The sequence below is a fragment of the Limtongia smithiae genome, assembly GCF_038497785.1.
Source record: "Limtongia smithiae strain NRRL Y-17922 unplaced genomic scaffold V1518scaffold_4, whole genome shotgun sequence".
NCBI lineage: Eukaryota > Fungi > Ascomycota > Lipomycetes > Lipomycetales > Lipomycetaceae > Limtongia > Limtongia smithiae.
In genome coordinates, this window is record NW_027117625.1 from 714867 (window position 1) to 728918 (window position 14052).

At 52.6% G+C, this 14052-nt stretch overlaps 8 protein-coding genes across 8 annotated transcripts; 5 read left to right on the forward strand and 3 right to left on the reverse strand.

Moving 5' to 3' along the window:
• Positions 1 to 109: 109 nt before the first annotated feature.
• On the forward strand, positions 110 to 1195 carry V1518DRAFT_415098 (uncharacterized protein). Its single transcript, XM_066903735.1, has one exon. The coding sequence runs from the start codon at positions 234 to 236 to the stop codon at positions 1029 to 1031; it is 798 nt and encodes a 265-aa protein (XP_066760329.1). The 5' UTR covers positions 110 to 233; the 3' UTR covers positions 1032 to 1195.
• V1518DRAFT_236997 (mitochondrial carrier domain-containing protein) lies at positions 1137 to 2411 on the reverse strand. Its single transcript, XM_066900964.1, has 3 exons — positions 2188 to 2411; positions 2089 to 2128; positions 1137 to 2030 (listed from the first exon to the last, which is right to left on the reverse strand). Exons 1-3 carry the CDS (start codon positions 2233 to 2235, stop codon positions 1243 to 1245), a joined length of 876 nt encoding a protein of 291 aa, XP_066760330.1. The 5' UTR covers positions 2236 to 2411; the 3' UTR covers positions 1137 to 1242.
• Positions 2412 to 2606: 195 nt separating this feature from the next.
• V1518DRAFT_415106 (AMMECR1 domain-containing protein) lies at positions 2607 to 3766 on the forward strand. The gene is made up of 3 exons (XM_066903736.1): positions 2607 to 3094; positions 3154 to 3216; positions 3273 to 3766. The coding sequence occupies exons 1-3, from the start codon at positions 2754 to 2756 to the stop codon at positions 3565 to 3567; spliced, it is 699 nt and encodes a 232-aa protein (XP_066760331.1). The 5' UTR covers positions 2607 to 2753; the 3' UTR covers positions 3568 to 3766.
• Positions 3767 to 4123: 357 nt separating this feature from the next.
• Positions 4124 to 7233, forward strand: V1518DRAFT_372501 (N-acetylglucosaminyl transferase component-domain-containing protein; the record flags this gene model as incomplete). Its single annotated transcript, XM_066901394.1, has 4 exons — positions 4124 to 4249; positions 4305 to 4397; positions 4449 to 4512; positions 5186 to 7233. 4 exons carry the CDS (start codon positions 4124 to 4126, stop codon positions 7231 to 7233), a joined length of 2331 nt encoding a protein of 776 aa, XP_066760332.1.
• Positions 7234 to 7434: 201 nt separating this feature from the next.
• V1518DRAFT_437580 (natural resistance-associated macrophage protein-domain-containing protein) lies at positions 7435 to 9303 on the forward strand (the record flags this gene model as incomplete). Its single annotated transcript, XM_066906329.1, has 1 exon — positions 7435 to 9303. One exon carries the CDS (start codon positions 7435 to 7437, stop codon positions 9301 to 9303), a length of 1869 nt encoding a protein of 622 aa, XP_066760333.1.
• On the forward strand, positions 9249 to 11726 carry V1518DRAFT_237066 (uncharacterized protein). Its single transcript, XM_066900965.1, has 2 exons — positions 9249 to 10164; positions 10224 to 11726. Exons 1-2 carry the CDS (start codon positions 9464 to 9466, stop codon positions 11692 to 11694), a joined length of 2172 nt encoding a protein of 723 aa, XP_066760334.1. The 5' UTR covers positions 9249 to 9463; the 3' UTR covers positions 11695 to 11726.
• Positions 11707 to 12180, reverse strand: V1518DRAFT_415110 (uncharacterized protein). Its single transcript, XM_066903737.1, has 2 exons — positions 12042 to 12180; positions 11707 to 11963 (listed from the first exon to the last, which is right to left on the reverse strand). Exons 1-2 carry the CDS (start codon positions 12135 to 12137, stop codon positions 11817 to 11819), a joined length of 243 nt encoding a protein of 80 aa, XP_066760335.1. The 5' UTR covers positions 12138 to 12180; the 3' UTR covers positions 11707 to 11816.
• Positions 12181 to 12361: 181 nt separating this feature from the next.
• Positions 12362 to 14038, reverse strand: V1518DRAFT_372724 (major facilitator superfamily domain-containing protein; the record flags this gene model as incomplete). The annotated part of the gene is made up of 1 exon (XM_066901400.1): positions 12362 to 14038. One exon carries the CDS (start codon positions 14036 to 14038, stop codon positions 12362 to 12364), a length of 1677 nt encoding a protein of 558 aa, XP_066760336.1.
• Positions 14039 to 14052: the final 14 nt, after the last annotated feature.

Consider the following 14052-nt stretch of genomic DNA (forward strand, 5'->3'; position numbering starts at 1 on the left):
GCTGATATTAGCCGCGCTGCCATTGGCTGCAAGCAAGGTTCAGCGCGCGAATCACGGGCTCGTTAATTGGGTGGCGGGCCCCAGACTGCGACCGCCGCTGTGCTCATAACATCCCGCTCGCCTGCCTAACCGTGTCTGCTTTTTAGCGTCGCCCCTTCCCCACCAACCGTATCGATTCCCATCGATCCCTTCTTCGTCCTGCATTCATACGCACGACTTCGTCCACCGCATTCATGGCATTTCTACGATCTTCCACTGCCGGTTCCTGCCGGAATGCCGTCGCCGCGGGCCGTTCGTCTTTCCGGCGATATCTCCAGACGCACCAGACCTCGGTCTCGTCGATCCCTCACTTCGACCCATCCGCCATTCCATCCGATAACAATAAGCAAGATGCCACCGGTCGGCCGGCATCCCGCGATAGTCAACTATGGCGACGACACGGATTTGGCGCCAACGCGCAGCTCCCGAAGTCTGAATTCCTGGACTCCATTTTCGAGTCGGAGACTGCACCATCGCAGTCTGAGCTCCAGAAGGCATTGAAGCAAGCCCAGGAGGCTAAGGGAACGGAGCTGTTCACGCCGGCTATCTCGAAGAATGCTGCCGCTGCTCTACCTAAGCCTGTGGAGACAGAGCGGGCTGTGGCCGCCAAGCCTGTCGCAGCGGTTAAGCAGACCGCTGAGAAGCGCTATCGCAAGTTTGTTCCTAGAAAGGCGGCTATGTCTCTGACGCCGAACGCGGTTCTTCACATCAGACAGCTGCTGGAAGGACCCTCCCCCAAGCTGCTGCGAGTTGGTGTTCGCAACCGTGGTTGCTCAGGCCTGCAATACCACCTCGAGTATGTCGATAAGCCAGGAAAGTTCGATGAAGAGGTTCTCCAGGATGGCGTTAAGGTGCTCATTGACTCGAAGGCACTTTTTAGCATTATCGGTAGTGAGATGGACTGGGTTGACGATAAGCTCAGCAATCGGTTCGTCTTCCGAAACCCCAATATCAAGGGCGAATGCGGATGTGGAGAGTCATTCATGGTTTGAACTATATCGGGTTCTTTGAGTTGCATGTGTTTTGGCATCAGTTAGATATGTACGCATCCAAGGTTATTACGACAGATGTCGTGATTTGCGGGAGTTTTTGGCGTCTTTTTTGTGTCTCAAGTATTCTCATGATAAATGCAAGCAGTCATAATACAGTCTAAACCATTAATCTCTAGTTGTTGCAGTGAGACTGTTAGGCATCGATATAATTCTATCCTAATAGTCTCATCGTGAGCTCCACGCTGAGAAATGTACCTGCACTGCAAGGAGTGGCGCGTAGAAGTGTTGGCACCAGACCACGCCAAAATCCAGCTAGTCCTCTTGCCTTGAATGTCTGTTTCATGGCATCGAGAGCCCCTTTATACTGTGCGTCCTTTCCAAACTTATCGCTCTGTACCTGGCTCTTGATGACGTCTAATGGATAAGCACCAAGCCACAGAACTTCGCCGGCCAATGCACCGCAGACCGCCACTTTCCAGGCCGGGATGTCCGCTCTTGTAATGTTATAATGCGACTGCAGCTGTTTTATGAAATATTCAAACGACAAAAACCAAAGGCCGTATGAGTGCGCTTCTCGTAGCAATGTGATCGCCTGCCCGCGGAAAATGCCCCGAACCCCTTCGGAATGGTAGATCTTCTTCACCGCATCTCTTGGTCCGTCGTAAAGCTTGTCTGTGCTCTTCTGTGTCTGCAGCAAAATTCGTAGCTGCTCCACAGGTCCAGTTACAGGACTGTTTGCAATACCGGCGACCGCGCCAGCGAGATAGTATTGCGGGTAAGTGAGCTGGGACGAGTTGTTGCGCGAGAGAAGAAACCGGCGCGCTTCGTGGAATGCGTAGAACTGAACAGATACGCACACACCAACGCCAATAAGCGGAGACGCTGTGCCTTTGTAGAATGCCAGTGGGCCCTCGGAAGCAAGAGTCTTGCGGAAGGCTTCCAGCGGCGTGTTGAACTGACCGGTCTGAAGGCGCACTTTGACAAGATCGAATGGCTGACCTAAAGTCAATTGTTAGATGACATTTAAAGCATTGTGATAAAACATAGTTGAACTTACCAATCAGAACCTGAACGGCTCCGCCAACGAATCCGGCGGTCTACAAGTACAATCTGGGTTAGCAAACGTGGGCTCGCAGTCCTCACAAGGTCGTCTCACTATATCCTTCGCCTTTCGCGACATCGAGGAGTCCGTGGAATCCGCCATTATGCTGGTCAGTTCTATACGAAGTGTATATATGCGAATGTGTTTATTCGAATGACTAGACACAGCAGATACGGTGCTGATAAATTTTTTGGGCGCGGGGTCGATGAAGTCCTCGACATCCAAACTCTACTTCCGTACCAAAGGCGGCTCCCCGCGTCTCGTTCAGCTCCTGCTCAGCAGCAATAGATTTATCTTTCAACTACTATATATACCAAATCAAATCCTACGTTCTTCCCGCACAGCTCCTTCTCTCGTTCGACAGTTCTGAAGTGACGGGCAAAGATACTGAACAATGACGCAATGAAGCGTGACGATAGTCGCTCTCCCCTGCATAGTCGCTCATTAATTGTGGTTATACAAGAAACTCCCAACTTCCAAGTCCACCTCTCGGCACTCTCTCGCTGACCACGACCGCGAGAGCTACAGAGCAGTTTAGTAAGCGCAAACTGTACGTGTTGAGCCGGTGTTCACGACTGATCTGAGGTTTCCAGGCCGTTGAGTCTGCGTGCGCTGCTGCCATGGCGAGTCGAGCCCAGTGCGCCCTTTGCTTTGACGTGCTCGTCGCGCACTTTGAATCACGATCGCCCATCGCGCTGGCGTCTTTTGTGCGCGCTTTGGATTCTTCTCCGACCAGCGCTGCCAGCTCGTCGACATCCTTGGTTGATACTCCTAGCCCCGTTTCTGGTGCTGGGTCTTCTTTTGCTGCAGTAGCTTCTAACAGTGCCACCAGCGGCAACTTCCCGCTGTTTGTAACATGGAACACCGTGACGAAGAGCGGGCAAACGCGACTACGTGGATGCATTGGCACATTTGAAGCGCAGCCATTGGAGAAAGGCTTAAGGACTTATGCTGCCGTAGCGTATGTTGTCCCATCTTTGCTGCTCACAACTGTGATCTGACTCTAACTGCTGCTGAAAGTGCTTTCGAGGACACCAGGTTCAGTCCTATCTCTCTGAAGGAGCTGCCCACGCTAGAGTGCGGGTATGTTTATTTCAGGCGCATATGTTGCTATTGTACAGACTAACATGCATGCGAAGTGTGTCGCTGTTGACAGATTTCGAGGACGCGACAGGCCCTCTAGACTGGGAATGGGGGGTCCATGGGATCAGGATATCATTTCGTGCAGATGGACGTCGCTACTCGGCCACCTATCTCCCCGACGTTCCTCCAGAGCATTTTAAATCGAAAGAGCAGACTATTGAAAGTCTGGTACATAAATCTGGATACTATGGTGCTCGTTGGACGACTCTTGACATGAAAGTAGTCAGGTATCAGAGCTCCAAAGAGCATATGCTGTATAAAGAGTATGCTGCGCTGAGAGAGAACCTTTGAGATGCCGTATATTTGCTGGCTTGCATCTGGTTGGTAATGACTGGTGTTCATGGGGTTGAGGCTATTTGGAGTTCTTAGTTGATCTTCTATTTTTCAAGTTGGTTATCTATTTAGTTTTAGTTAATGTCAGGATTGGAAACGGGCTGAAGTACTTAGTATCTGCGACTTTGTGTCATCCAAATTATACATGTAAACAATGGTTTCGTGCATGCTGGTGCTGATGGAGCGTGCAAGTCGACGCGCGAAATTTGAAGTCCACAGTTGGAGCGGCGCGAGCCATCATCACAAGCAACACGCAGCCAGCTTCGAACAAGCACATAATTCAACGCTCGTCCAAGGACTCTCTGTGACGGATTTGTCGATATCATCCATATTTTGTCAATTGCGGGCTTATTGGTCTTTAGCATTCTGTGAATATCGCAGGATTATAGAGTTGGAGCATACACAGCATGAGGTGAACGAAGCTGGCAACAAACGACACGTACAGCCTCCACCAGAAATACTACTTGATTATCAGATACGGCACTCAGAATCGCCGTATTCGCGCTTCTGTTTAATGCGGCTGGCTCTGTACATACCAGGAACCACGGTCGCTTTTCTAACCGGCTATCTGACGCATCGATATAACGTATTCCAGGCCGTCCGGGACGCAATAATATACATCTGGCAGAGGGGAATCCTGGTAAGAGTTACAGACTTCTGTAGGATGGCAAGGAACTGACGACCATTGGTGGTAGACGCGATTTATTGAGGCATTCTGCGGGCTTTCGGTGCTGGTGTTTGTGATATTCATTCCGGTTTTGGCAATTGCGATTCGTGAATCACAAAGGGTGAGCTCTCATTTGAAGCAGTTTTGATGCACAGCTGGACTGATGGTTTAGCAGAACTACGATAAGAGCACTTACCTACGGATATCTGCGCGAGACCAACTGCGTCGCCGAGGCAGTTTTTAGCTAGCACCACACTACAATGAGCGACGAAACACTTCTCGAGTCCTCGAGAGCTTCACACCCTTCGTCATCTGGTTCGGTGTCGTCGGAGAGCTCGGAGGTTATCAGCGAAAACGTGAACTCGTCGTGTGACAAAGACACTCAGAGCAATACAAGAGGTAGTCCTGCACCTCCACTGGTAACATCTGCTCAAGAGCAGTATAGACGACGACCGCAGAATCCTTCGAATCTGCGAATATTTCTACCTTCGCCACCTGCATTAATGATGCGGCACGCTGGCGGCACGACGATATCGGGAGCTAGGTCAGTTCCGGTATCTTCGACATCGTCGCCTACGGATGAATCTGCGTCTCGGATTGATTATCTGTCGTCACGGCAGGAGCTCACAGATTTTTATACACGGCAAGCAACACCACGAGGAAATCAGAGAGGTTTAACTGGGACTCACCGGAGAGACGATGATCCAAATAGCGCTGAGGAAAGTAGCAGCAGTGGCGATTCGCATTCTACACCTGACACACCTCTTTCTCGACGGAGTAACAACAATGTTCACAAATATCGAGTTGAGGGAAAGCAAATAATCATGCTGAAATACAATTTCCACGACATATTTCGATTCCGTACCATCGTTAATCGTATTCAACACAGCCGTGTTGAGAAGCCGACAGTGGTTAGAGTATTTTGGCCCGTTGATTGTGAGGATCGCAGAGCAGAGCCTTCTATTCTTATTGGCTTCCGGAACGCAATGTCAGATTTCATGGTTGTGACGGCCTTGCCGGAAGCAGGGCATGACACAATTCGGCGAATGTTGTCGAATAAGGAAGTGTTTACAGGCACGCCATACGATGCTACTGGCGAAACGCGGTTATTAGGATTCGATATGTCGACACTCGGGATAATTGGTAGTCTGAATTCGACGATCGAACATGAACCTCTATTGCGAGTCACTACTGCCGCGGGGCAACGGTATCCGCAGTTTTCTCTACGTCATGTTGACGACATCTCCTTTCAAGTCATATTTTTCGAGCGGCCGTTATCAAATCGATTGCAGTATTTTTCGTTCATTCCAATCACGCTGGAGCTTGTTGATTCACGCAGCACACCAGCAGCAATAGAAGAAGACGAAGATGACTTTAAGTCGCAAGCAAAGAAGAAAGTCCTGATAAGTGCCATCCAGAAAGCTACCGTATTCGGGTTTCCGTCGGTGGACACTGAGAAGAATGGTACAGGCCTCTGGATCTCGCAGATCAATTCCTCTCACGAACTTCAGATATTGCTGCACAAAGCTGCAACTTGTTCACGAGGCCATGGAGATGAAGAGCGAAGCAACGTACTCTGGCGGACATTATGCATTAGTGCTGGCATGGCCACCAATTTGCTATCACTGGTATGGAGTACTGGAACAATGCTCTCCATCTGGAGTGCGATTGCATTTTTGATCATATTTCGTGCCTTGTCGGAGGCGGTGCTGGTGGTTATCGAGTGGAATCCGAAGTCAGTGAATTTGCCAGCACTGAAGGATCTGTCGGCGACAATACAGCAGTTAGATCTGCGGTTGCAGCAAATTTGCTATTGGCCTATACAGTACATTACGCTGCGCAATCAGAACAAGAGTATTTCGATCAGGACATCGTTTCACGCTGAGTACATTCGGTTCTACAACAGTCTATGGCTCGTGGCAAACGACATTATTATCGGAGCTGCGTTTGGATCTTACGTCATTGACAATCGAGATTATATTGTGTCGTTTGTAGATTTCTGCATCGACGAGCTGCTGACCAAGGGTCTGCGCCAGACGATTGAATGGCTGATGGACTGGCCGGGCGGTCTGAAACTGAACAATGAGCTAGTTGCGTTCTTTGGAGAGTTATTTTTGTGGGTGATTGAGTTTTGGAGCGGTACTTTGCAGATATTTCGGCCATTCATGAGCGAGATCGTATATGCGATAGGACTATCGGGATTCATCGGAGCGACGTTCCCCATTGCGATGATTGCAGATATGGTGTCATTTCTCACAATTCAGATATACTCGTGCTATCTTGCGTCGGCGCGGATTTACAACTGGCAGCTTACCGTGCTGCTGTCATTGTTTCAGCTCTTTCGGGGAAAGCGAAGGAACGTATTGCGAAAGCGTATTGACTCGTGCGACTATGATCTTGACCAACTGCTACTGGGAACGCTGCTGTTTACGCTGTTGACGTTTTTGCTGCCGACGGTTTTGGTGTTTTATCTCACCTTTGCGAGCGCACGGCTATGCATTATCGTGATCAACGCTATGCTGGAGAGCACGCTGGCGCTGCTGAATCACTTTCCGTTGTTTGCAATGATGCTTCGACTGAAGGACTCGAAGCGTCTGCCAGGAGGACTGGAGTTTGACGTATGCGAGTGGACAGAGACACAGACAGAGAGCAGTCAGAAGGCCATTTATATTCAGCTCCGGCCAGTTGCACTTCCGGTGCGGGCAATGTTCCAGCAGTATTTGGTGCTTAGCAAACGGATACAGAAGCACTATCTGTCGGAGCGGGTGGTCGTGCTGCTGCTGACGGGCCAATTTGTGCCGATACAGCGGAGCCGGCTGTACAGTCTGCAGTACTCGATGCTACCGGAGAAGCGGGTGGGGCTGCGCGCTCTTTGGCGACAGATGCGGGAGTTTGGGGGCCTGGTGTGGGCGGAGGTGCGTGAGAAGCTGCAGGTGGTGCAGCGTGAGGTGCATTGATTTGTAGTTAGTTGCCTGAAGGAGTAATATGCCTGCGGAAGGTGATTCGGGAGGAGTCGGAACAGGGAATTGGGCGAGAGTTTGGCGATGCGGGGCAGCAACTCCGACTCCGGGGCCAGCTTCACGGCCGCGCGCACACGGGGCAGCCAACGGACACGCCCCCCACTCCGCCCCCGCCATCACGACAAACCCTCGCCCGCAATGAACTGCCCTTCCCAGGACACAGAGCCCACAGGCATTCCGCGCTTTAACCTCAACGGCGTCGGCCTCGACCACGAGCTCCCCAGCAAAGGTCTGGCCAACACCGCGGCAGCCCGCTCTGCGAAGACGCTCCGGGGCGACGCTAGTCTCAAGCGTTTGCGCCGTCCTGGAGACGATCCAGACAGATTTGGCAGTGGCGACGACGACAGCATCTCCGAGTCCTACGAGCTCAGCAGCGTGCCGTCCGGCAAGATCTACCCCGTGCTCACCCACACCACTCCCGCGTCGTACCCCACTTCCGCCTCGACCTCCACCACCAGTTCCACGACCGGGATCAACGGCACAAGTAATGGCTACAGTGGCAGCGGCATACGCAGACGGCATTCGGTGTACCAGACCTCAACCGAACCCCGGCCCGAACTGGACAGTGACTCCATATATCACCAGGTCAAGGGCGCCTTCACGAAGTACCTGGCCTTCGTTGGCCCGGGCTTCATGATCTCGGTCGCGTACATTGATCCCGGTAACTACTCAACCGACGTCGCGGCCGGCGCAATGTTCCGCTTCCGTCTTCTCTTCGTCGTCATGCTGTCGAATCTCTTTGCCATTTTCCTGCAGGCACTATGCGCCAAGCTCGGCTCCGTGACCGGCCTTGATCTGGCACAGAACTGTCGGGCGCACTTTCCGCGTTGGTTTTGCGTGCTGCTCTACATTTTAGCGGAGACTGCAATTATCGCGACCGATCTCGCCGAAGTCGTCGGAACCGCAATCTCTCTCAACATCCTCTTCAAAGTGCCCCTTGTTATCGGCGTCGCAATTACCATTGTCGATGTTCTCATCGTTCTTATCGCATATCGGCCAGACGGCTCGCTCAAGGCAGTGAGATGGTTTGAATATGCCGTCGCTGCTCTCGTGATTGCCGTCGTCGCCTGTTTCTGCGTCGAACTCTCTAAGATATCCGGCGGCCATACCGGCGAGATCTTGCGGGGGTTTCTGCCCTCAAAGTCAATCTTCACGGACTCGGGGTTGTACTATTCCTGCGGAATTCTTGGCGCTACAGTCATGCCACACTCGCTCTATCTCGGCTCGGGCCTCGTGCAACCACGGCTGCGCGAGTTTGATGAACTGAACGGTACCTTGTTGATCGTCAACGACTCCCTCGCGGATATCAAATACCGGCCGTCGCTGGCGGCTATTCGTCATGCATTGAAATACTCCATTGTGGAGCTCGCAATCTCATTGCTGTCATTTGCATTGTTTGTAAATTGCGCTATTCTCATTGTCTCCGGCGCTACGCTCTCTGACACTCCGGGCGCCGCGGAAGCAGACCTCTTTTCTATACACAGTATGTTGTCTGCTTCCCTCTCGACCGCGGCGGGTACGATATTTGCTCTTGCACTACTATTCTCCGGATTGTCCGCCGGCATTGTCTGCACGTTGTCGGGCCAGATGGTATCTGAAGGATTTCTCCACTGGACCATGCGCCCTTGGCTGCGTCGCCTCGTCACTCGCAGCGTGGCCATCGTCCCCTGCATTGCAGTCGCAGCTATGGTCGGCCGCGAAGGTCTGGGAGACGTGCTCAATCTGTCACAGGTCATTCTGTCTCTCCTACTCCCATTCGTCTCCGCACCGTTGATCTACTTCACATGTCGGAACAGCATTATGCGCGTCCCGGTATTTGTTCCCGCGGACAACACTTTTGAGGACCATGACGACGACTCAAGCATTGAGTACGGCATGCGAGAAACAGAGTACGCGGACATGTCGAATAGCCCGTTCGTTACAATCGTGGGTATCCTCATATGGCTCTTCATCAGCGCATTGAATTTGTATTTCATTTTTTCTATTGGTATGAGCTGGCACGAATAATGACGATGGGTTGCATTACGCAATTTGTTTGGCGCGTTCAATTTTCTTCGTTTCGGTCTATAGACTCATCTCGTTCTGTATTGTTCATTGAAGCATTTGGGTTCTCTATTTTTCAATTTTACGGAAATATTTGTTTATTTTGTATCAAGAGCTCAGGGAAATGCGCGTTGTTTTGTGTATAGGTTCGCATGGCAAGTCGGATAATTTCAGAGATGATATCGGTGCCGCGGAACGTACCGCTACTGCCTTGAACACCACTGCCCGAAATGGCAGGTGTGGGCATGTTTGGCGAACCTTAAATGTTAAGACAATTGATCCTATTCCCCGGCGCGAATTCCATCCCCGTACGGCCACTTCAGCAGAACTAGTCCACGTGGAACAGCATCTAGCAGAGATGCGAGGCATCTGCGTCAAGCTCGAGCTGCTGAACCCGCTGCGGGACTACGGCGAGCGCGACGTGCGCGTTCTGTGGTCCGTCCCCGCGTCGTATCTCGATGCGTCTCCGCGCGTCGTGGATCTGATCTATTCCATCAATGCTGCGTTCCCCGATCACTTTATTGACGTTGAGAAGAAACGACATGCGTTGCTTTTTGGCGGGCTGGGATCGGCGGCGGGGTCATCTTCCACGGGCAAGTTCCAGCGGCCGACATCCCCTTCCGCGTCGCTTCTTGCGCCACTCACGGATCGCGTGCTGGGAATTGGCATGGAAGTTGTCGAGTACCAGGAGGCGGTTGTGGACAGAGATTCAGCAGATGCGCAACAGTTCGTGCCGGCTGAGTTTGCGTGCGAGACTAGCGACGGGTTCAGATTATGCTTGTGGAACTACATTGCCGACACCATTCGGGATGGCGATCTTATTCGGTATGTTTGATCTCTTGCTCAATTGGTTCTTGCTCGTTCTAATGGTGTGAATTTGATAGGATTCGTCGGCTAGAGTCCGCGGAGCGTGCGACTGATGAGCTGCGATCCCAGGCGTTCTTGTCGAATCCGTTCGTCGAACCGACCTCTGAATTGGAAGGCTCGACCGCGCTCTCCTGTAAGACTGGTCTGGCCTATCCCAAAATTTTCGGTGGTGTGCCCGCTCCGGATGAGAAGTTACTGTTCGTGGCCGAATCAAGTGGGGCTGAAAGCGTTGACCCGGACTTCACTGAACTTGAAGCTGCCGAAGAGCCACAGGAGGGCGTCGTTGCTCTTGCTGAAGCACCGGTGTCAGCTGACATTGCGGCGCCAGTGGTGGTTGAGGCACCGTCAGTGGTGCAGGTCGTTGATGCTCCTGCGGTTGACCAAGCGCTGTCGCCGGCGGTAGTCGAGGAGCCTCTTGCAATGGCTGCGACGCAGGAGCAGATCACGCCGGAGCGCAAACGACAGGAGCAGTCTAGCATAGAGAAGGCGAACGGGACATCAGAGAGAAGCTTCACTGACGATGATTTTGCGGACGAGGAGCAGAATGTCAAGTCAATCTTCGGCAAGATCCAGGGCGCGATTTCCATGATTGTCAGCAGAGCCACGCCCGCGAAGGCTTTTCTCAAGAAAAAGGACGAAAGCGAGATTGACAGTAGTGAAGAGGATAGGACGTCGAGAAACAGAACGGATAGTGACAAAGAAGGATACTCCGACAGCTCTGAGAATGCGGAAGTTCGACACGCCTCGAATTCGTCTACAGAGCCCAAGGGCTCGGCGCAGATGCAGACATTTGTTAAGCCGGCGCAGAAGGAGAAGTTGCGCAGCTCGAACTCTTCGCATACCAAGAATAAGTCGCAGCGGTCTTTGCCTGATGGTCGGTTGAACATGTCGACTTTTAGACCAGAGAAGTCGTACTCAAGCCCCAACACTAACACGCCGACGACGAATGACAACTACAACGACAACAACAACAACCGCCCTGCGTCTGTTTCAGGCAGCAGCCTGCGCTTGAGCGAGCCTGGCAAGTACAATCGGAAAGAATCGCAGCGCATGAGTAAGGGTCATTCAACAACGGTCCTGGCGGAGTCAATTGACGCGTTGAACCCGCAGAACAGCCACAAGCTCGACATCCCACCGTTCCCGTTCGAGCAGGTGAACCTCGACAAGAAGTGGCATAGAAGCTCCTCCTCATCCCCAGCGGTGACGACGCCGTTCGCACAGACCATGGCGGAGCTTAAGAGCGGCAACAACCATTCGTCGTTGCACACGCCCAACGGAGGCAACTACTCGCAGTTTTCGTTTCGCCCAACGTCTAATTCTGGTAGTAGCGGCGGCGGTGGCAGCAGCAGCAATGTGAGACCGCGCAAGAGAAATCTTGATCGCTCGTACGAGAACGACCAGAGCTATGACTACAACTACGAGTATTCTGGACAAAACGAATACGATCATGTCAACGCCTGGAACCCAAACAAGCGGCAGCGACGATAGAGACAAGTATGAGTTCGTCAAAGTTGATATATAGCTAGTAAACAGTCGAGACTTATTTTGTCTTTATATACAGTAAATGGTGCGTGTTATGTACAAATGGTCCGAAAAGTGTGTGAGTGATCTCATCGCCGGGAAGGCGGTGGCGCGCGGTCGACGGGTTGCTCGGCCTCCAACTCCTTCTCGAGCGCCTGCTGCATGAGAAGCTCGTCCATGCGCTCGCGTTTTATCCGCTGGCGCTCGTGGTCGTTGATGACACCTTGGTACATTGTCTAGGAGATGGTTAGTAGACTGAAAGTTGTAGTGGAGACCGCAGGGAGGCCAGAGCGGGAGGAGAGAGGTGAGCATACCGATTGCTCGAGCTCCTGGACGTAGTGCACGCCAACGATGATGCCAATGGTCGCGACGGAGACGGCGCCGAGAGTGATTTTCGACGCGCGCGACATGCTTGCGTATGCGTTGGCAGCGGTGAAGAGCCCGAGGACAACGTTTACTTCGTGAGGTACGCTCGTTTCGCTGACGGGAACACGTGACGTCGAAGAACTGAGCCACCTCGTCGGCGAGCAAAGGCGATTTCTACATAATTGCAGAAGATCTACATCCGTTACACAATTACCAGTATATTAACAATGCACCATGTATATTTACATATATAAATTTGAGATAAAAATTAGTTAGCGAAACGAGACTGCGCGCGGACACGGTCACCCATCCAGAGCAAGACGATGGGGATCATAATCATGAAGATTCCCAGGCACCCAAGAATAGTCGACCCCAGCGCGACTGGGAACTTGCCGTTGTAAGAGTTCAAGTTCACAAACATGTCGCGTGCAAACAAGGGGAACGACGCCGCGAACATTGCCCGGAAGAACGCATTGCCGCCAAAGACCGACGCGATGTAGCGGGGGTAGGACATGCCGAGGTACGCGAAGATGGTCTGAAAAATGAGGAAGGCCCCGATGAAGAAGATACCAGAGCCGATGATGGGGAATATCCAATGGATGTCGGGCGAGGAGGTCCAACCAAAGACGAAGAGCGACACTGGAAGGAGAGGCGCGCCAATGAGACACACGCGAAGTACGAGCTCTGGTGGCGCGCCGTTCATGAGGCGCGGAATAGTATAGTAGTGTAGAATAGCACAGTACACCGGTCCGATGATGAATAGGCCCACAAAAATGCCGAAATACGCAAGACCGTTCTCGATGAGCGTGAAGTGGTGCACCTCCTGGAAGACGATGGGGAAGGCTTCAAAAAAGATGTACATGACCGCGTAGATCAGGCCGGTGTAGCAATTGAAGCAGAACACGCTTGGCTCACGGAATGCGATAATAAATGGCCGCACAAAAGAGTTGTAGCAAAACTCTTTCATCGTCTGGTCCGCGCTCGCAATCTCGGCGCGTGTGCGATACTTGTCGCATCCGTACAACTTGCGCAGGCGCGCAGCGCGGCGGTAAAGAATTGTATCGGCTGAGGTCTCCGGGAACAGAAAGAGCATTACCAGAAAACACAGACCTGACAGCCAGCACAGCAACCAGAACGTCCACCGCCAGTCCTCGGCAATGGTGACGGCTGCACCAATGAACGGACCCATGATAGGGCCAATAGATGCCGCGCACGCCCACGATGCGATGCCGTACGCCAGATATCTCGGGTCCATGACATCCCCAATGCACGCACCACCGACCGTGAGCGGCGGCGCGGAGACGAAGCCCGTAATGGCACGCAACACCAGAAGGCTCGCCAGATTCTTAGACAGCGCCGTCGGGATCTGCAGGATCACGAAGACAAATAGCGACGGCATGATCGTCCAGTTGCGGCCAATCGCGGGGAACTCAGACATTGGCCCGTACAGCATCGGACTGATACCATATGCCATCACATACACTGATAGCGGCAGCGCGGCCACTGTCGTGCCAAAATGGAACTCCGCCATCAGCTCCGTAACGCCAGGCGTGTATATCGACGAGCCGATATACACAGCCGCGGTGAGGAACCCGACGAGCGCGAGGGTAAAGTACCGCTTACTTGAGTTCCAGTTTCGCGGGTTCTCGGGGTCGTCCGGTCCGTACCAGTCGACGACAATCACATCCGCGGGTGCGTCTTCGGCATCCGCAACAGGCTCATTTTCAAGTATCTTCTCATCCTTCTCGAGGTCGGCACCACTACCGACGACACCAGATGCGACGGTGTCATCATCATTGGAGACGATCGGAACGGATGTTCTGCGGGTGGCCGCGCAGTGTTGTGCAAAGTCAAAGCCCGGCTGCTGTTCGGGGAATTGGAGAAAACGACCACCGGAGAGGTAGTTGATGATGTCGCCACCCCAGCTGGAGCGCACGAAGTCCATGGTATCTATGATTG